The 21,885-nt window shown below is 40.0% G+C and overlaps 1 protein-coding gene and 2 long non-coding RNA genes across 3 annotated transcripts in view; 1 reads left to right on the top strand and 2 right to left on the bottom strand.

The window, feature by feature from the left end:
- LOC139579785 (uncharacterized) overlaps positions 1–16,970 on the bottom strand; it is a 98,812-nt gene extending 81,842 nt beyond the window's left edge. The window contains exon 1 of the long non-coding RNA XR_011675845.1: positions 16,851–16,970. This is a non-coding gene — a long non-coding RNA (uncharacterized lncRNA). The remainder of the gene's footprint in view (positions 1–16,850) is intronic.
- On the bottom strand, positions 71–12,183 carry LOC139539915 (NACHT, LRR and PYD domains-containing protein 3-like). Its single transcript, XM_071343311.1, has 9 exons — positions 12,166–12,183; positions 9,817–11,708; positions 7,645–7,818; positions 6,877–7,053; positions 6,529–6,702; positions 5,902–6,075; positions 1,249–1,419; positions 1,114–1,163; positions 71–970 (listed from the first exon to the last, which is right to left on the bottom strand). Exons 1-9 carry the CDS (start codon positions 12,181–12,183, stop codon positions 441–443), a joined length of 3,360 nt encoding a protein of 1,119 aa, XP_071199412.1. The 3' UTR covers positions 71–440.
- LOC139579714 (uncharacterized) lies at positions 13,434–17,503 on the top strand. The gene is made up of 2 exons (XR_011675818.1): positions 13,434–14,703; positions 16,407–17,503. It is a non-coding gene; the product is annotated as an uncharacterized lncRNA (long non-coding RNA).
- Positions 17,504–21,885: the final 4,382 nt, after the last annotated feature.

The raw sequence follows: 21,885 nt of genomic DNA, 5'->3' as shown, positions 1-21,885 counted from the left end.
GGCAATCCACCAAATTCACTTCAATATTTACCACCAACATTGACCAATATCAGTCAATGCTAAAATTAAATGAGTGTCTTAACCAAAGCTTTATTTCTCTTGAGAAACTCTGGCCTACTGTACTCAGACAGAGACGGGTGTGTTATGTTTCCTGTATGATGCAACACATTTAACAAACAAGTAATATTTACAAATGATTTGATCACACTTAACAATAAAATATCTCGTATTCAAAGTCAAAGGTGTTTTACAGAACAGAACATGGATGTACAGTCACAGGAATACAATATAATCATCTCCCCACAACTGTGATTTATTAATGTCCATATCTGAATTCATGACCACTGTCAATGCCATCAAGTCACATGGTTGTGTTAGAACAGGATGGTGTGTGTGACTGTTGTCATGGAGACCCAGGTGTTCCTCCAGGACCGAAAAGGCTACTCTACCTGGCACAAGGACACTGAGCAATAGTTACAGCCGGCTAGTCCAAAAGCTGGATAGAGGGGCTCAGTGAATGTGGTGTGGAATGTGTACAGGTGGGTCAGTGTGTCAGAGGAGACCGTGTAGAAGGACAGAGTGCCGGCTGGCCAGTCCAGATACACTCCTATCCTGGAGGGGTACTTAAAGCAGGGGAGTTTAATATCTGCGCCATTATGACAAAAATGTGTTTTGTCCTCCATACACCAGGACTTGTCATTGTGTCCAATGATAAAGTCCTCACCGATGCTGCCTCTTCTTTTGATTCCTTTGTACGTCACTCCGAGAACAACGTCATCACTTGACTCCGTTTCCCAGTAATGGCGATCAGTCAGACCCTCTCTACAAAGAACCTGAAAAGCGCCATAAAATCTCTCCGGGTGATCAGGATATGGCTGTTCCTCAATCTCATATCTCACCACTCTGTTTCCTTCAGACAGAGAGAGGTGTCTGTTTGCTGTGTTTGGGTCCAGTGTGAGATCACAGGCATCTGTAGACGAGGTAAGAGAGGATCAGCTGCATTAAATCACGAGTGTAATTGAATGTCAAACTACTTTAAAACATTGTGTATTATAATACTTTATTTTGTATCAATGTTACTGAGATTATATGTCAAGTATAGGGTATTCTTACACTTCTTCAGCAGCTCCAGATTCACCCAGCACTCTTCGTTTTGGTCCATACTGTGTGAGAGGCAGGAGAACAGACAGTGAATATACTACAGGTCTTACTAGAGTATCTTGCATTATTTTCATCATCTGCACTGACTTGATTTTCAGTCTACAGGCTGGATCTTCCATCGTAGCAGAGAGCATCTTCACTCCTGAGTCTCCTGGGTGATTGTAGCTCAGGTCCAGCTCTCTCAGGTGGGAGGGGTTTGACGTTAGTGCTGAAGCCAGAGAATCACAGCCTTCCTCTGTGACTCTACAGAATGGCAGCCTGCAAAGAGAGGTAATGATGATCCTTGGCACATAAATCCTGCTTTTATCACTCACAGCAGATTCAGACAAGAGACTAAATTGCAAGGCTCAAGACACGCCCACTTTATGATACACCTATCTGCCATAGGATTGCTTTCAAAATAGAAACTGACAATATTCATAGGATTACCTGTGCAAACCACCTTTTCTCCTGTACTTTACTATCGGGGAAACGTTTGAAACTATGTCTCAAAAGGATGGGGGTATCGTCGGAAATCATAGACATGTGACAAAAAAGTTTTGACCCGCGTGTTTATTTATCAAAATGTATTTATCGATGAGGATTAAACGCACCGATACAGCAACTACTTACAGTAAGTGTTCCCCTTCGTGGGATATAACATTGTTGATGTTTGATTAGATGATCATGTAGCCTAAACAAACTCGCCAGTCAGAAAAGAAAGCTGACACGAAAAATCTAAATCAATCGCGCAATTTGTTATCGTTCTCCTATTGTCTAATCAAATATGCATTGGTTAATTCTAGAGCGATGTATATTGATGTTCACAACTGTTGGTTGCAATTTTTGGTACAAAACATTTCCGCCTTGTGTTTAAGCAGTTTTTAAGCTTCTCCGTTTTAGACTGTTTTGTTCTGGAAACTATTTGACCGGATCCGGTAACTCTCCTGGCATGAAAAATGATTTTAACTTTTTGCAATGTAAAAATTATAATAAAAGCGATCAAAGTTCTTTCGAGTTGCCTCTTCGTTAATTCTCCTGCCCCCACAAAAAAAAAACGTAATGTGAAAAAGTTGATTTTCAGCCCGGGCCTAATATTGTAAGAGTTCATTTGGGTTGGCCCGGCCCGGGTTTATGGTTTGAGCAACATTGTAACTAACCTATGTTTGAGACCAAAGCATGGTCGTGGCTGTGTGAGAAGCGCGCCAGTATCTCTCACGTAACTAGAATGAGATTAACTTTCTATGATCTCTCTCCCTCTCTGCTCTGATAGACATGAGCCTGCAACTCTCACCTCTCCAGCGTTGCACTTCATCGTTTATGTCCTTATAAAATCATAGCCGCGAAGGGTTCTGAACGAACTGCAGCACCCCATGATAAATTGAAAAACATTTGACAAAGTTGTATAATTTCTGCTGTCTGTTCAGAAATAAATTAAATCGTTCAGAATAGCCTACTACACCACGAGAAGGCCTATAATTTAGCCTAAGAGTATCAATAGTTAAATATATATATTTAACTATTGAGCCTAGCTGTGGATTGTAGCCAAATAACAAGGAATAGCCTACAGTCGGGAACGCGCTAGACACTCTAGACGTCCTGAGTGGCACTGCGGTCTAAGGCACTGCATCAAATTGTATTGGTCACATACACGTGTTTAGCAGATGTTATTGCGGGTGTAACGAAATGCTTATCATCTCAGTGCTAGAGACGTCACTACAGACCCGGGTTTGATCCCGGGCTGTATCACAATGGCCGTGATCGGGAGTCCCATAGGGCGACACATAAATGGCCCAGCATCATCCGGGTAAGAGGAGGGTTTGGCTGGGTAGGCCGTCTTTGTAAACAATAATTTGTTCTTAACTGACTTGCCTAGTTAAATAAAATATGCGTTAGGCAAGAGAGAGAGAGGCATTTGGCACGAGGAAATAAGGAAAACTAAGAGTGAACCATAACATACACTACCGTTCAAAAGTTTGGGTCAATTAGACATTTCCTTGTTTTTGAAAGAAAAACATTTTTTTTGTCCATTAAAATATCATCAAATTTATCAGAAATACAGCGTACATTGTTAATGTTGTAAATTATTATTGTAGCTGGAAACGGCAGATTTTTTATGGAATATCTACATAGGCGTACAGAGGCCCATTATCAGCAACCATCACTCCTGTGTTCCAATGGCACGTTGTGTTAGCGAATCCAAGTTGATCATTTTTAAAGGCTAATTGATCATTAGAAAACCCTTTTGTAATTATGTTAGTACAGCTGAAAACTGTTGTCCTGAATAAAGAAGCAATAAAACTGGCCTTTAGACTAGTTGTATATCTGGAGCATCAGCATTTGTGGGTTCGATTACAGGCTCAAAATGGCCAGAAACAAAGAACTTTAATTTTGCACATTCTAAAGTTCAAACAAACAGTAACAGAATACCTGAATACTTCTCTACATGCTTTAGTGTCTAGCAAGCCAAGACCACTGGACTTGGTGTATGTAGGAGCAATGTATTTTCGTTAATAGGGTGGTGAACCTAATAAAGTGGCAACTGAGTGTAGATATCACAAACAACTCCTTTTGAGCAGTGTCTGTCTGTTATACGTTTGATCAATGGGTATGATGGTAAATCTGACCCCCAAGGTCCTCATTGGCTCACGTGGATATATAGAGTTGGCGGTAAAGAAACACATATGAAACTAGGACCTTAAAACACTGGCAGAATTCTTTCATCCACATCCATTCACATAAAATATGTATTTTAAAGTATAAATGCCCTTCTAAGACCACTGTCTTTGTGGATGTTTTAAAAGGTTTGCAAATAGAACAGTCTGTGATGGTCTTTTGTAAGCACAGTTCCAAAACTGTTTTTTAAAATAATTCCAACACTCAGCTTGTACTGGCTGTAATAGACTCATTTTTTTTTTTTACATTTTAGTCATTTAGCAGACGCTCTTATCCAGAGCGACTTACAGTAGAGTGCATACATTTTATTACATTTTTTTTTTTTTTTTTTTTTTTACATACTGAGACAAGGATATCCCTACCGGCCAAACCCTCCCTAACCCGGACGACGCTATGCCAATTGTGCGTCGCCCCACGGATCTCCCGGTTGCGGCCGGCTGCGACAGAGCCTGGGCGTGAACCCAGCCCAGCCTGGGCGCGAACCCAGAGACTCTGGTGGCGCAGCTAGCACTGCCCTAGACCACTGCGCCACCCGGGAGATGACTCCAACTGGACATAAAAACATGAACACTCCATCTCCTTTCCCAGTTTCATCAACTGGTTTGAATTCACACTGTTCCAGATGCAAAGAGGGTTGTACCTAATAAAGTGACCACTGAATCTATAGACGTTCCAGAATGTGTTCTGGGAATACCCGGGGTATTAAACATTTGGCTGTAAGTGTTGAACAGTTGAATCTATTACCTCAGGAGATGGTACCATTCAGCTTGTCTGGGCTTCAACAAAGCCAAAATAGAAAATGATTGGAAGGGGGCTCTTTGCTGTTAAATTAGAGACATATAAATAAATAACTGTTGTGGCTTTTAACTACTTTAAAATGTGGAACTGTTGCACTAAAAATGCAAACATTGATTTGGCATACAATTTAAGATTGTAAACATTGTCTGACTTCATATAGAACAAATTGCACTTGAAATGAACATTTCTTTAAAGTTATTGCAAATAAATGCATATTTTCTAAAAAAATTCTGCGACAATCACTGAATTAGTTATTGAATTATTCATCTTTAATATATATTTATTTGAGATTGTATGTATTTATATCAAATCAAAACTGGAATTTCTACTCAAAGCAAAGGTTGTAAAAGTATACTAGACATTTATAGAATAAATCATACCTAGTTTGATGATTCTGTCATAATCAGTGAAAACGTTGATTTATACCGCTTTAAATGGCATTTTATATATTATGTATTTCTATCAAGTCAACTGGGATTTGTACTCAAAACAAAGGTTGTAAAAGTATGCTAGACATTTATAGAATAAATCATATCTGGTTTGATGTTTCTGTGACAAACGGTAAATTAGTTATTGATTTATACCGCTTTAAATGGCATCTTTTACATTTGATGTACTTCTATAAAAATCTAAACTGAAATCTTTCTTCAAAACAAAGGTTGTAAAAGTATGTTAGACATTTATAGAATAAATCATATAAAGTTTGATGATTCTGTGACAAACGGTGAATTAGTTATTGATTTGTACATTTTTAAATGGCTTTTGGCGAATGTCTGCTGAATGTCTGTTGAATGTCCGAATGTGTGAATATAAAACCAACTTTACCTCGGTCGGGTTGTCAGTGTCAAAGTAGCCTGCCATTTAGATTATTTGTGCGGTATAAAAACAAAAGTTTCTGCCAAAGTCTCCAGTCATGTAAAACGACGTAGAATTGCATGAAATGCATTTATAAAAGGCCAAAGTTTTACCCGACCATAGGCTACTAAAAATGTTTACAGCAGGGTTGAAATGTAAAGGCCATGTTCCCGCTTTAGCGGATAATGCATTCACGTTTAACGCTGCATGTCAGCGGAATCGGAAATGACCTTCACATTTCTTCCAAGGAATCTGTAATGCTTCAGTCTTACAGATTGAATACCGTACCTTTGAAAGAGTTGGTTGGATAGAGAGTAATTTCATGCTAATTTATTAAATTAAGCTCATATGTATATGCAAATCAGTTGTTCTTTTCAAACGTTATTATTCAATCAAAATAATAACAAAACATAGAAAAGAGAGCCTACCAACCTCAGAGTCTCCAGTTTACAGTGGGGATTCCCCAGTCCAGCAGAGAGCAGCTTTACTCCTGAATCCTTCAGGTCATTGTTACTCAGATCCAGCTCTCTCAGGTGTGAGGGGATGGTCTTAAGGGCTGACGCCAGTGCTTCACAACTTTCGTTATTGAGATTACATTGATAGAGCCTAAATGAAACATTTCAAAGAAACATATGAAGACAGAAATTCCCCAGTCCCTGCCAGTCACCACCACAATTGAAAATGTTTTACTCAGCTACCTGTTTTGTTGGATTTGGCCCAAACCTTTTAGCCTGTGTCCCAGATCCGTTTTTGATCCATACAGTTTTCTCCTATATCAGCTGTTGAACTCTGTAGCTGTCTTAAAATCAACATTGGCCTCTTAATGACATCCCTCTTAATTATTTTGACCTTGCTCCAAGGAATATGTACTTAGTGTCTTGGAATTTGGTATAACCTTCCCCTGATCACTGCCTGTCCACAACATCAACGGGATGTTTTAGAAATCCTCCATAATATTTCTTTAACATTGAAAGTATGGAGTTGATTGTGGAGATCAGTGAACATAATCAGGCTATATCCTTCAGGAAATACAAACCTGAGAACAGGAAACATACTGACCTCAATTTCTCCAGTTTACAGTGTGGACTTTTGAGTCCAGTGGAGAGCAGCTCCACTCTTAAATCGATCAGGTCACAGTGAACAATGTCCAGCTCTTTCAGATGAGAGGAATTTGAGCTGATAGCTGAGACTAGTACTTCACAGAAGTTGTCTGTTAGTGTATTTCGATTCAGCCTGTACACAAGATTTCATTTTATTATAACATGCATTTTGTATGTAATTCAAAGATCCCAACATGCTAAATCAAAACGCCTGCATTTATTTAGTAAATCAAATAACCCCTGACAAAGCAATGAATGACTTTGAATTCACAGTCCAAATTGATGTACTAACAGAAAAACTACTGACCTCAGTATCTCCAGTTTACAGTGTTGACTCCCTAGTCCAGTAGAGAGTACCTCAACTACAGAATCCTGCAGTGTGAAGTTACTCAAGCCCAGCTCTCTCAGGTTGCAGCTGAGAACTGTTTTCATAGAGGAGACCAAATTATGACGTTCCTCGTTTGAGAGTCCATTCCCGCAGAGACTGCAATTGCAGATATAATGCATTTTAAGGCAGCTTGTTTCATCAACACATTGAGGCAGATTGTTTTGTGAGACATGCTATTATAAATGTATGTGTAATTACATGTTACTTAACCTCTTGTGGACAGATGCACGTAACTTAACTGGTATCGTAGCATCTGTCACCAGACTGATGCGACGACTAATGAGAAAGTTTGTTTCGGTGTGGCATTAGCACATGGTTTGCAGTAATATGTCATCTTGGACACCCAGAACTAAAATATTGCATAATTGCATCAGATGCTCGATTAATGCCGCATTCACGTGCTAGTCAGAAGAAGGAAACTATTACATTTCCGACTTGCTAACTAATTGAACGCGGCATGCGTAAAACTACAACCAGTTAGCAACTCAAAGATTTCAGAGTTTCCTAGTTACGACTAGCACGTGAAGTCAATTTGAGGCAAATGTTTGCCTAAATGGTCATTGTAGTGACAAAGAGAATATTAACACATACAAGAAATAAAATGTCACCTCATCATTCAACAGCACTTGCTGACGTAACTTTTATTTTTCTATTTAAAAAAATCAAATAAAAAATCTCTTCAATTACCTCAGTGCTTCCAGTTTACAGTCTCGGCTAGACAGTCCAGTACAGAGCACATCCACTTCTGAATCCAGCCAGGTTGAATCTATCAGGTGCAGTTCTCTCAATGGTGAGTTTGGTAACTGGAGAGCAGAGGCCAACGTTGCACAGTACCATCTATCCAGATAAACGCCTTCAATTCTGCAGAAACAGGAAAATTACATTTAGCCTACATTTGAGTCATTTAGCAGACTTACAAGAGTGATTAGGGTTAAGGGCCTTGCTTTTCACCTAGTCAACTCTGGGATTCGAACCCAATGGTCTTAACTGCTAGACTACCTGCTGCCCTAATTATTCCTGTGAGGATTTGGATCTGCACAGTTCTCCATCATTTCTGTTTGCACACAGGCCCCGATTCTGACCTGAGTTAAGCTGCTTAAATGGAATGTAATTCCCTTTTTATGTGCTTTTCTCTGACTATTTTTTTTTTACCTTGAATACTATTCACCCACTATTAATTTGAGGTGGAGCTTGAATAAATGAAGGTGTGGTGGAGGTGTGTCTACAAAATATGCCGTATTCTGCCCTTGACTTAATTCCACCACCTTTACGCGTGAGAAAACCATGAATAAGGTCGAGCGAACCTGACGGTTCCAAGTGTAATTTTTGTATTTTATTTAACTAGGCAGGTCAGTTAATAACAAATTCTTATTTACAATGACAGCCTAGGAACAGTGGGTGAACTACCTTGTTCAGGGGCAGAACGACATATTTTTACCCTGTCAGCTCAGGGATTCGATCTAACAACCTTTCGGTTACTGGCCCACGAGGCTACATGCCGCCCAAAAAGTTCAATATTTGAAAAAGCATCTACTTATTTTTCCCCCCGATAGAAATAAAAGCATTTTCCATGCACTGTAATTTATAAATTGACAAGTGCTAGGTAAATGAGTAACCCATTTGGAGAAAGGGATTGTAAATACACAGTAATTGTTTTAGATTTTTCTTTATCATCCCTGGAGAGTGCCAAACATTCAGGCCAAAAAAATCATGCCGTCAGAACGTCTGCACCATTAAAGCTGGAGTCCGTTCTTGGTGAAACTGCCACGCGCTTCTGGGATATTACAACAACAAATAATTTATTTCAAACAATAAACATTGCTGTCAGACACTCCTGGCCTCCGTTTCTTCAACAAAACAAAAACACTAATAAAGGTATTGGGGCGAACAGTGGCGTTGTGCGGATTCCAGCGTTAAAGGGGATATCCAGTAGAAATTGAGAGTTTTCGGTTGAGAAATTAAATTCTAGGGTTGGAAAGTATTTTTTTTACTGTTAAAGTAGCAGCCATATCAGCCAGGGAAACTAATTGTTCTCACTTTATGATTGAACATTAAGATTTTTCTCCCTGACTGTGGCGCTATTTACCTAAATTATTAGGATTTTCTTGTGATCACAACAAAACTACTTATTTTGCTCAAATAGAGATATCATTAAATTGTGTTTTCTTTGAAAAGATGGGCCTGGCTAAGAAAATAACATTCAGTTAAGTAGCCTACCTCTCCTCTTATAGTTGGGCGTGCGAGATCAAGTGGGTCTAGTATACTCTGGGGGCCCATGCGCCCGTCATCTCACACCTGTGTCTGAATTTTATCAAAATATTTAAAGAAATAATTTTGACAGTAACCCTCCTTTTTAATTTCCACATGTAGCAAGCGTGGTGTCCAATCTACATGGGTGGTAGGTGAATCAGACAATATCGTTTTCATGCATCTAATTGCTGCCTGCCTCTGCTTCCTCAGTTAATTGGCTATCAAGTTTTTAAAAAGTTAGTGAATCAGGTCGGACTCGGCTGGAGAGTGAGTGCGTTGTCCAAGATGGATAAACAAAAGGTAAGACCAAGTTGTGCACAAAAACGCAGCACAAAAGCTTTATCTGATCAAGGTCGTGCCATATTACCGAAGATAACCACATCATTGGGGGGGGGGGTCCCAAATGCCGACTTTATGGGGGTCCGGAGAAACTGAGCTACACCAGTGCATATGTTCCATACTAACAGCCATCCAAATACAGACTATGCTGATTTCTCAACAGCATGCCTATTGCAGTTCGGGTCAAAGAGGTAATGGGTAATGAAAACAATAACAATTCAGTATATTCATTGTTATTTGGAATGTGTGAATTTTGACGATCTTTCTTACATTGCCTTTCTGCAGTTCCTCACAGCTGGAAGAAGTCTGAAAAACCCCTTTTGGGAGGTTTTATATTTCTTCAGGACAAACTCATCCAACACCTTCTCTGACATCAGAAGTACATAGGCCAGTACTGAGCAATGAGCGGGTGAGAGCTCTCTGTCTGCTTCCTTTTCTGACAGATATCTCTGAATGTCTTCATGTAGGGAATAGTCTTTAACTTCTTCAGTCAAAGAGAAGAGATTGAGGCACCTCTCAGGGGAGACATCAATTAGATCCATCTCCTTAAGTATTATCTTCATTTCTTTAACAATCTCTGAACTGTTCTCTGTCTTTGGCAGCAGGCCTTGTAGGAGGCACTGAACAGATTCCATAGACATTCCAAGAAGGAAGCGGAGGAACATGTCCATCTCTCCATTTTCTCTAGACACAGAATTGTACATGGCAATCTCCACCAACTCATCCAAGGGAAGGTCTACAGGCTCCTTCTCCAATATAGCTTTGAGATATGGTTCTGAACCTTCCATCAGGAAAGACTTGAGGCTCGATGACGTCTTGAGGCTCTTGGTTGTGAAACAGTGGAAAACAAAGAGGGCAGCAACAAACTCCTGAATGGTCAGATGCATGAAGCAGTACACCTTCTTTTTGTACACCTTCTCTTCTTTAAAGATTTCTGTGCACAACGCAGAGTAGACTGCAACTTCACTGATGTCAATGCCATATTCATTCAGGTCTTCCTCATAGAACATGAGATTGCGTTTCTCCAGATGTTCAAACGCTAGCTTTCCCAGTTTCAGAAGGAAGTCTTTATTTGATTCCCAGATCTTCTGTTTATCTCTCTCATGCCCAGGATCCTTTTGTGCCAGTTGTATTTGAATGAGCAGAAAGTGAGTGTACATCTCAGTCAGAGTTGTAGGGATTTCTCCATTCACATTTTCTCTCAACAGTTCCTCAAGAACCTTAGCGGAAATCCAACAGAAGACTGGTATGTGGCACATGATTTTGAAGGTTCTTGATGTTGTAATGTGTGCAATGATTCTTCTGGCCACTTCCCCATTCTTGACCCTCTTCTTGAAGTACTCCTCTTTCTGTCGCTCATCGAACCCTCGTACTTCGGTCACCAGGTTGATGTATCTACGGGGAATCTGATTGGCTGCTGCAGGTCTAGAGGTTATCCAGATCAGAGCTTTGGGAAGCAGCTTCTCCTCAATGAGGTTTGTCACCAATACATCTACATTGTTACCTGTCTTTGTAACATCAGTCACCCTCTTGGTATTGAATTTTAGTGGATGTCGCTTTTCATCCAGACCATCAAAGATGAACAGAACTTTGCTCGTAGCATATATCTTTGCGTTTTCTATCTCTGTAAGTTCAGGGTGGAAGTCATTTATAAGTCCATGAAGACTTAATTCATCATCTTTGATTGAATGCAGCTCTCTGAAAGGGAGCACAAAGATGAAATCCAAATCCTGATTGGCTTTTCCTTCGGCCCAGTCAAGGACGAACTTCTGCACGGAGACTGTTTTTCCAATGCCAGCAATGCCCTTTGTCAGCACAGTTTTGATGGGTCTCTTCTCTTCGTTCTCTTGTCCAGCTAAGGGTTTGAATATGTCATTAGAGTTGATTGGAGTGTCTGACGATGTTTCTCTCCTGGATGTATATTCAATCTGCCAAACCTCATGTTCTTTATTAACTCCTTCATTCTCTCCCAGTGTGATATAGAGCTGTGTGTAGATGCTGTTCAGGGAAGTTTCTTCCTCTTCAGTGCCTTCAAACACAAACCTAAACTTATTCTTCAGACTGGCTTTATGTTCCTCTTTAACTCTCTGTATGAGTTCTGTAAGGACAGAGTCAGAATAAAACAGCTTAGTTAGAGCATAAGATGAAGAAGTCTTATCCACCTTTCACTCATATGGATGAGAATGTCTACTAATAAACCACTATAAGGTCTAGTGAGGTGGTGTGGTGTTTTCATGAGACTGTCTACTAATAAACCACTATAAGGTCTAGTGAGGTGGTGTTTTCACGAGACTGTCTACTAATAAGCCACTATAAGGTCTAGTGAGGTGCTGTGGTGTTTTCATGAGACTGTCTACTAATAAACCACTATAAGGTCTAGTGAAGTGGTGTTTTCACGAGACTGTCTACTAATAAGCCACTATAAGGTCTAGTGAGGTGCTGTGGTGTTTTCATGAGACTGTCTACTAATAAACCACTATAAGGTCTAGTGAGGTGGTGTTTTCATGAGACTGTCTACTAATAATCCACTATAAGGTCTAGTGAGGTGCTGTGGGGTTTTCATAGTTTTTTTCTTAATTTGTCACTAGTCAACTAATTCTTCACTATTCCTCATCCTACTCCTTTATCAGTAGTCATCTTCAACTCATTCCATTCCTCATCCTACTCATTTTGAGTCCACACTTACTTATACTGTATCTATGGTAACATCTCCTATGAATACCCTCTTCATAATGCATTATATGTGCATGCATATGCATAATACGCAATGCAATATAACCTATTAGCTCCTACGTCATGCATCATAATAATGCATATGTGCTTATAATTAAAGATGTATTTTGTCTTCCTTGTCTTTATCTTCATATTGTGGTGGTAGTGGATGGCAGTGTGTGTTCCTCGACACGCTCTGGGTCTCTCTGCACACTGGGGACAGGAAGAATACATCACCATGCAACTCACTGCAGAAAGAGAGAGAGGGTTCAACCACAAAACTTTTATTTTAAACACACACACACACACACACTAAAGTAAAACGTTTGACACCTTACCTTTTTTGTGTGTCACTGCATTGTGCAACCTGGGAGGAGTCATCTAGAATTTGGGAAAAAAAGGAAAATATATGATCTTCTCCTTACAGTTCTGAAGGTGACTTGATTGAATACAGTATGAATTTAATGTGCCGGTGGATACTTTTCCCTCACAGCTATGTAAAGAAAGTGGAAGAGTTATGTTTTTACCGTTGTTCTGAATGATGTTCTGAGTGATGTTCTGAGTGATGTTGATGCTACCTCCTACTTCATTATTGTTGATCACTGGGGCACATAGATTGCTTCCACCCTCAGCTGTGAGGGAAAACTGGGGATTGTATGCTGGGGAGAACGGGGATTGTTGGCTAGGAAGACTAGGAGAGACAAAGAGCGAAATAGAGGTAACACTGGCCCCTGTGTCCTCACCCTTGTACTACAACACAAGGCAAAACCGACAAACCATTTGAGGGAAATTGGTCTCACCTTTGTTGACAGGTCGTTTCTCCACCGATGAGACTGTTGTCCTCTGAGATCCTCCCTTCAGTGTTCCCCTTTTTTCTTCTCCAAGACAAACTTTTATTTTTGGAGAAAGCGGTTGTGTCCCTATCTTCTCTCCTCCCTTTGGAGCAATTGCTCCCCATCTCTTTCTCTCAAGTCTCAATCTATGGAACATGAGTGAACTCATGAAAACATATTGTTGTATTCTTCACAACTCCTAATATCTAAAACGCCAAATGTGTTCTAAACCATACCAAATTAAAGACAATAGCTGTTACAAATATATTTTACTCTTATGTATTGCAAATCCATTCGAGTTTGATAAATTGTCGAGAACACCTTCTGGTCCACCATATCAGTAGCATCTGATTTAAAGGGGAAAGGAAACCGTTTAGGAAGTAAATCTAAGCACTAAACATGTCCATTTAACATAAAAACATCTCTATTTTTTGTATTTTGATCGCCGATAAGGTTTATTTGAGCTATGGTCAGCGCCATTTTAAATTGCCATAGCAAATTGTCTGTGGTATTGAGCATTCGCGCGGAGAGTGAATTGAAGAGAGTGAGTTTAGGTGCGGACAACGAAGATGGCAACAACAAGTAGTAATTCAAACATGAACTGTATAGTGTTAGGATTTATGTTTATGCACTATAGCCTGCTACCATATTGTATGAAGATGAATATTGTTTTGTTACACACACACACACAAACAATACAGATGTATGTGTGTAAAGACTGACCAACATAGAGTGACAGGCCATAAAAGCTGTGGTCAATCTGGAGAGGGGAGGGGTGCATATCTCTAGGCCAACCAGGGAGGTCAGGGCACTGGACAATACCAAATAAGGGACTGTTTGAGTGTAGAATCGGGGGAGACACAAGACGGATCTAATCTACCCAACAACCAGATGCGGACAGAGGAGAGCACTAAGGGACTTGGACAAGTCCGAGTGCCAGCATAGGCTGAGCAAAGTTTAAACCGCGCTCAGCCTCTACTGTGATAGGCCAACAGACGCGTTGGAACTACGTCATCACGGTATAAGAACAGCTGTTTACGTACTTCCTGCCAGTTCTCTGTTCTACCCTGCGCGGAGATACAGTGAACCCGTATATACGAAAATTGCATTTACCATTTATCGCTTGAGTTGAATTAAAATACTTAAAATATATTTGGTGACTCTGAATCACATTTTGTCCTGATACCAGATTTGAACTGACGCAAATCTCTTTCAATAGCGCCAGGCTGTATGAATTGGCTCCAAAATAATCCCTTGGTAAGCTACCATCGGCTGTCCAAGGAACCACAATTTTTGAAGAAGTGGCTCCATGTCCCGAAGAGGAAGGACATGCCAGCTTGAGCTAGTAGGATGTGCAGACAGCACTTTGTGGAGTCAGACTTCGCGATGAAGGGCACTTTCTATGCGGCAACTGGGAGTTTCCGAATGGAAAGGAGTCAAAGGCCTACGCTGAAGCCCTCTGCTTGCGCCTCCATTTGACATTAAGAGGGTTATGGTGTAGGGGTTACCGACCGACCATCATCAACATCGCTGACTTTGGAGTCAAGCAAAAGCAACTGAACAGAGGAGGCGACGCGAGTCAATGCAATGCCAGGAGGAGACTGTGCAGAAGGCATGTTATTTCTAAGGCTATTGTTTATTTCAAGTATATGCAGTGATTCTTGAATATACAGTTGAAGTCGGAAGTTTACATACACTTAGGTTGGAGTCATTAAAACTCGTTTTTCAACCACTCCACAAATGTCTTGTTAACGAACTATAGTTTTGGCAAGTCGGTTAGGACATCTACTTTGTGCATGACACAAGTAATTTTTCCAACAATTGTTTACAGACATATTATTTCACTTATAACTCACTGTATCACAATTCCAGTGGGTTAGACGTTTACATACACTAAGTTGACTGTGCCTTTAAACAGCTTGGAAAGTTCCAGACAATTATGTCATGGCTTTAGAAGCTTCCGATAGGCTAATTAACATCATTTGAGTCAATTGGGGGTGTACCTGTGGATGTATTTCAAGGCCTACCTTCAAACTCAGTGCTTCTTTGCTTGACATCATGGGAAAATCAAAAGAAATCAGCCAAGACCTCAGAAAAAAAACTGTAGACCTCCACAAGTCTGGTTCATCCTTGGGAGCAATTGCCAAATGCCTGAAGGTACCACGTTCATCTGTACAAACAATACTACGCAAGTATAAACACCATGGGGCCACGCAGCCGTCATACCGCTCAGGAAGGAGACGCGTTCTGTCTCCTAGAGATTAATGTACTTTGGTGCGAAAAGTGCAAATCAATCCCAGAACAACAGCAAAGGACTTTGTGATGATGCTGGAGGAAACAGGCACAAAAGTATCTATATCTACAGTAAAATGAGTCCTATATCGACATAACCTGAAAGGCCGCTCAACAAGGAAGAAGCCACTGCTCCACAACCACCATAAAAAAGCCAGACTACGGTTTGCAACTGCACATGGGAACAAAGATCGTACTTTTTGAAGAAATGTCCTCTGGTCTAATGAAACAAAAATAGAACTGTTTGGCCATAATGACCATCGTTATGTTTCGAGGAAAAAGGGGGAGGCTTGCAAGCCGAAGAACACCATCCCAACCATGAAGCACGGGGGTGGCAGCATCATGTTGTGGGGGTACTTTCTGCCTGAGAGACTGGTGCACTTCAAAAAATAGATGGCATCATGACGGAGGAAAATTATATGGATATACAGTATTGAAGCAACATCTCAAGACATCAGTCAGGAAGTTAAAGCTTGGGTCTTCCAAATGGACATTGACCCCAAGCATACTTCCAAAGTTGTGGCAAAATGTCTTAAGGACAACAAAGTCAAGGTATTGGAGTGGCCATCACAAAGCCCTGACCTCAATACTATAGAAAATTTGTGGGCAGAACTGAAAAAGCGTGTGTGAGCAGGGAGGCCTACAAACCTGACTCAGTTACACCAGCTCTGTCAGGAGGAATGGGCCAAATTCACCCAACTTATTGTGGGGAGCTTGTGGAAGGCTACCCAAAATGTTTAAAGGCAATGCTACCAAATACTAATTGAGTGTATGTAAACTTCTGACCCACTGTGAATGTGAAATTAAAGCTGAAATAAATCATTCTCTACTATTATTCTGACATTTCACATTCTTAAAATGAAATGGTGATCCTAACTGTTCTAAGACAGGGAATTTTTACTAGGATTAAATGTCAGGAATTGTGAAAAACTGAGTTTAAATGTATTTGGCTAAGGTGTATGTAAACTTCCGACTTCAACTAACTATAGCCTAATAGATGCCTTAATTGTTATCTACCAACAGGAAAGAATGGTTAGTACAGCATGCCAAACTGACCCCTGTGTGGCAGAGTGTTCCTGTGCTGCGGTGGAGAAGAGGTCCACTGGGACCAGCACTAAAGAACTCGGGGCCCAGCTAGATTGAGCTAACGACCATCAGTATACAACCGAGTCCTGCCCCTATACACCACAGATGGAGCTGACGGAGAGCGAGATCAGTGAAGACCAGAACTCGCTGTATGAACCTGAGAGCTCAGAATCACAATAATCACAGAGATATACTATCAATCACTTTGGGGGAGCGGGCTGGTGTTCTGAAAATGGAGAAGGATTTATAATCAAGCTAAATGTCACCAATTATTTAACTGGCATATCGGCTGCTGACTGGTCGAGGAACCTCTTATGCCAGTAAGTACTTCATAACGATTAGTGACACGTCCAATAAATACATCGCCAGACAGACAGGAACCTCTGACTGGATGTAATACAGCCACCATCCAGACAGACTGACAGGAACCTCTGACTGGATGTAATACAGCCACCATCCAGACAGACTGACAGGAACCTCTGACTGGATGTAATACAGCCACCATCCAGACAGACTGACAGGAACCTCTGACTTGATGTAATACAGCCACCATCCAGACAGACTGACAGGAACCTGACAGGAACCTCTGACTTGATGTAATAGAGCCACCATCCAGACAGATTGACAGGAACCTGACAGGAACCTCTGACTGGATGTAATACAGCCACCATCCAGACAGACTGACAGGAACCTCTGACTGGATGTAATACAGCCACCATCCAGACAGACTGACAGGAACCTCTGACTGGATGTAATACAGCCACCATCCGCTGGGATTTTGTGCTGTATCACCACCAATTCAAGTGGCTTTATTGGCATGGGAAACGTGTTAACATTGCCAAAGCAAGTGAGGTAGATAATATACAAAAGTGAAATAAACAATAAAAATGAACAGTAAACATTACACATACAGAAGTTTCAAAACAAAGACATTACAAATGTCATTATGTATATATACAGTGTTGTAACAATGTACAAATGGTTAAAGTACACAAGGGAAAATAAATAAGCATAAATATGGGTTGTATTTTCAATGGTGTTTGTTCTTCACTGGTTGCCCTTTTCTTGTGGCAACAGGTCACAAAGCTTTCTGCTGTGATGCACACACACTCCTACTCTATCTGGCAGCATCCCCACTCACACCTGGTAGTTTTGCTACGCAGACCCTCCAGCTGAGGTGTTTCAGGCGGCATATCTGTGTTACTGCTACGAAAATGAACTCTGATCTCGGGCAACGGTTGGCTCAAACATGAACGGCTTCAGTAGGTTTATTGGCTCCCTAACTAACATAATTTCCTTCTCTGTAATAAACTCATTCTCAGACTCGGAGCTACTTGGTCAATTCAGCCATTTTTGGGACTTCCAAAATGTTCTCTCCTGCCAGTGACGCAACAATGCCAATATGGCGATTTACAGTTAGCTGGTGTTCTAAATCCTAGTGTTTCCATTCCTCTTTAAGGTGAAACTAAATATTCGGTTCAACAAAGATTTACTTCAGAAGTTACTCCAAAACAAATCGAACATATTGTAATTATTGAAAGAAGATCCTTACCTTTCTGGTAATAGAAATTTACTGCGGTGTGAATGTCATGTTATTGTGTGTGAGAGAGAGAAAGAAAGACAGAGAGAGCGATAATGAAAGAGAAAGAGAACCCCTAACTTAGCAGGTTGTTATCTTAGACTCAGGGCACAGTAGGACTGTCAGCAAACAATCTCTACAAAGATAAGCGCCGTTCTCAAAAAGTCCCCAACAGTACAGAGTTCCAGATGGTCCAATGTTTGGCTAGTGCACTTTAAATTCTATTAGATGTCTTTTAAGTGTGCACATACTATTTCTCTGGGTAGAAAACACTGATCCTCTTCCAACATTCACTGTTTTTCTAATTGTACAACATACATTTTCTCAGTATACCCCTAACTAAGTGTTATTTCCTGTTGCAACAGACCTACTCTCCTCTTCTTTCCCCAAAAGCTCTCTTACATAAGCAGTATTCATATTTCCTCTAACTTAACGTCTAATTAACATTTCAAATATCTAATCAAATTATAGTTTTATCACATTTTCCAACAGCACACTAAAATAAAAAATAAAAAAATATTTAGGGCAAGATAATTTCTCAGTGTGAAATACTAATAAACAGTTATCTTTTCGATTGTGAGTTTTGACATTATTTTTTCGTGAAGGGCGGAGTTTAGAGAGAGGCCTAGACAATGAGTCCATTGGTCTGCTAGTTTTGGAGTGATGGTTCGGTTCGTCTTAACACAATCAATGAACATGATTGGCTAACCGGGCTATCTGCATTGTGTCCCACCACCCGCCAACCCCTCTTTTTATGCTTCTGCTACTCTGTTCATCATATATGCATAGTCAACTTCTTATGGCTGCGATATGACAACAGCCAGTGAAAGTGCAGGGCGCCAAATTCAAACAACAGAAATCTCATAATTAAAATTCCTCAAACATACAAGTATTTCACACCATTTTAAAGATACACTTCTTGTTAATCCCACCACAGTGTCCGATTTCAAATAGGCTTTTTGGCGAAAGCACCACAAACTATTATGTTAGGTCAGAGCCAAGTCACAGAAAAACACAGCCATTTTTCCAGCTAAAGAGAGGAGTCACAAAAATCAGAAATAGAGAGAGAATTAATCACTAACCTTTGATCTTCATCAGATGACACTCATAGGACTTCATGTTACACAATACACGTATGTTTTGTTCGATAAAGTTAATATTTATATAAAAAAATCTCAGTATACATTGGAGCGTTATGTTCAGTAGTTCCAAAAACATCCGGTGATTTTGCAGAGCGCCACATCAATTTACAGAAATACTCATTATAAATGTTGATGAAAATACAAGTGTTATGCATGGAACTTTAGATACACTTCTCCTTAATGCAACTGCTGTGTCAGATTTCAAAAAAGCTTTACGGAAAAAGCAAACCATGCAATAATCTGAGTACGGTGCTCAGAGCCCAAACAAGCCAAAAAGATATCCGCCATATTGTGCAGTCAACAGAAGTCAGAAATAACATTATAAATATTCACTTACCTTTGATGATCTTCATCAGAATGCACTCCCAGGAATCCCAGTTCCACAATACATTTTTGTTTTGTTCGATAATGTCCATCATTTATGTCAAAATAGCTCCTTTTGTAAGCGCGTTTGGTAAACAAATCCAAACTCACGAAGTACGTTCACTAGGAGCAGACGAAAAGTCAAAAAGTTCCGTTACAGTCCGTAGAAACATGTCAAATGATGTATAGAATCAATCTTTAGGATGTTTTTAACATACATCTTCAATAATGTTCCAACCGGAGAATTCCTTTGTCTTCAGAAATGCAATGGAACTCAAGCTAACTCTCACATGAACGCGCATGGTCAGCACATGGTCAGCTCATGGCAGACCTTACTCAATCCCCTCTCATTCGGCCCCGCTTCACAGTAGAAGCATCAAACAAGGTTCTAAAGACTGTGGACATCTAGTGGAAGCCTTAGGAAGTGCAACATGACCAATATCCCACTGTATCTTCAATAGGGAATGAGTTGAAAAATGACCAACCTCAGATTTCCCACTTCCTGGTTGGATTTCTTCTCAGGTTTTCGCCTGCCATATGAGTTCTGTTATACTCACAGATATCATTCAAACAGTTTTAGAAACTTCAGAGTGTTTTCTATCCAAATATACTAATAATATGCATTTATTAGCAACTGGGACTGAGTAGCAGGCAATTTACTCTGGGCACCTCTGTGCACCTTATTCATCCAAGCTACTCAATACTGCCCCCAGCTATAAGAAGTTAACGGTACCTACATGTACACATACTACCTCAATAAGCCTGACTAACAGGTGTCTGTATATAGCCTTGCTACTCTTTTTTCAAATGTCTTTTTACTGTTGTTTTATTTCTTTACTTACCTACACACACACACACACACACACATACCTTTTTTTTCTGCACCATTGGTTAGTAAGCATTAAGTAAGTAAGCATTTCACTGTAAGGTCTACTACACCTGTTGAATTCGGCGCACGTGACAAATAAACTTTGATTTGATAGACATGCTTTTAGGATCAATTGGATAAAACAATTCCTAAGAAGACCCACTTCTATGTGGAATTTTATTCCTCATCATGTCTTCTCTTCTTTTGGTGGCCTTAAAACCTCTTGACGCTAGGGGTCAGATTTTTAATTATTTTTAATTTTTAAATAACGTTCCCAAGGTAAACGGACTATTTCTCAGGTCCAGATCGTAGAATATGCATATAATTTACAGATTAGGATAGAAAACACTCCAAAGTTTCCAAAACGGTCAAAATATTGTCTGTGAGTATTACAAAACTGATTCTGCAGGCGAAAACCTGAGGAAATCTAACCCGGAAGTGATTTTTTTTTTTTTTAAGTCTGTGTTTCCTTGCCAGTCTTTCTTCCATTTCAAAGGGGTATCAACCAGATTCCTTTTCCTCAGGCTTCCTCAGGCTGTGACCAGGCTTTAGACATAGTTTCAGGCTTTTATTTTGAAAAATGAGCGAGATTTTTCAAAACTAGTCAGGTGTCGTTTGATTAGTTCCTGCGCGCGAGAGGGGTAGCTCTCCATTTTCTTTCTCTCTTTTATTGAATAGGTTAAGGTCCGGTTGAAATATTATCGATTATGTTTGTTAAAAACAACATGAGGATTGATTATAAAAAACATTTGACATGTTTCTACGAACATTACGGATACTTTTTGGAATTTTCGTCGAACGGAACGAGGCTTTGGTTTTCTGAACATAACGCGCAACCCAAATGGTGTTTTTTTGTTATAAAAGTAATAACATTCTGTATGTTTTGCAGTTGACCAATGGCTTTCTTTGGTAGACCAGACAGGAGAGCATTACAGTAGTCAAGCCTGCTTGTAATAAAAGCATGGATGAGTCTCTCTGTATCAGCCTGAGATAGGAACATTGACAAGGTGCGGCCGTTTCTAAGGTGGTAAAAAGCTATTTGGTCACATTCCTAATTTGTGATTCGGAATTGAGTTCAGAATCTAAAATGACACCTAGGTTTTTTACCTGGTGTTTTATCTTTATTGCTCGTGAATTAAAATGTGCGGCCAGATTCTCTCTCTGTGCTTTGGCTCCAATAATAAGTACCTCGGTCTTCTCTTGATTTAGCTGGAGGAAGTTTTGAGCCATCCAAGTATTTAAATACTGTGTGTGTTGCTTTATCAACAAAGTAGCATAACAACGGTTGGAATGTGAAAACCATAACAAATATTAACAGGCTAGATATGTGTTCTGAGCAAATTTTTAAAGCCACAAAAATAAAAATAGGGAATAGGGATTTTTTATTGTTTACAAGCAGTAGGCTAGGCCATGACATGTTATATAATTGTTTTAATATAATTGTTTTAATATATATATATATAT

Source organism: Salvelinus alpinus, chromosome 1 (assembly GCF_045679555.1).
Source record: "Salvelinus alpinus chromosome 1, SLU_Salpinus.1, whole genome shotgun sequence".
NCBI lineage: Eukaryota > Metazoa > Chordata > Actinopteri > Salmoniformes > Salmonidae > Salvelinus > Salvelinus alpinus.
The sequence above is the reverse complement of the archived record's forward strand: the minus strand, read 5'-3'. Positions and strand labels throughout refer to the sequence as shown.

Coding starts and splice junctions, on each gene's coding strand:
- LOC139539915 (XM_071343311.1), bottom strand. Junction 7,819..9,816: donor AGGAACTGCAGAAAGGCAAT/GTAAGAAAGATC, acceptor CTGTTTCTGCAG/AATTGAAGGCGTTTATCTGG. Junction 1,420..5,901: donor TGTAAACTGGAGACTCTGAG/GTTGGTAGGCTC, acceptor CTCTCTTTGCAG/GCTGCCATTCTGTAGAGTCA.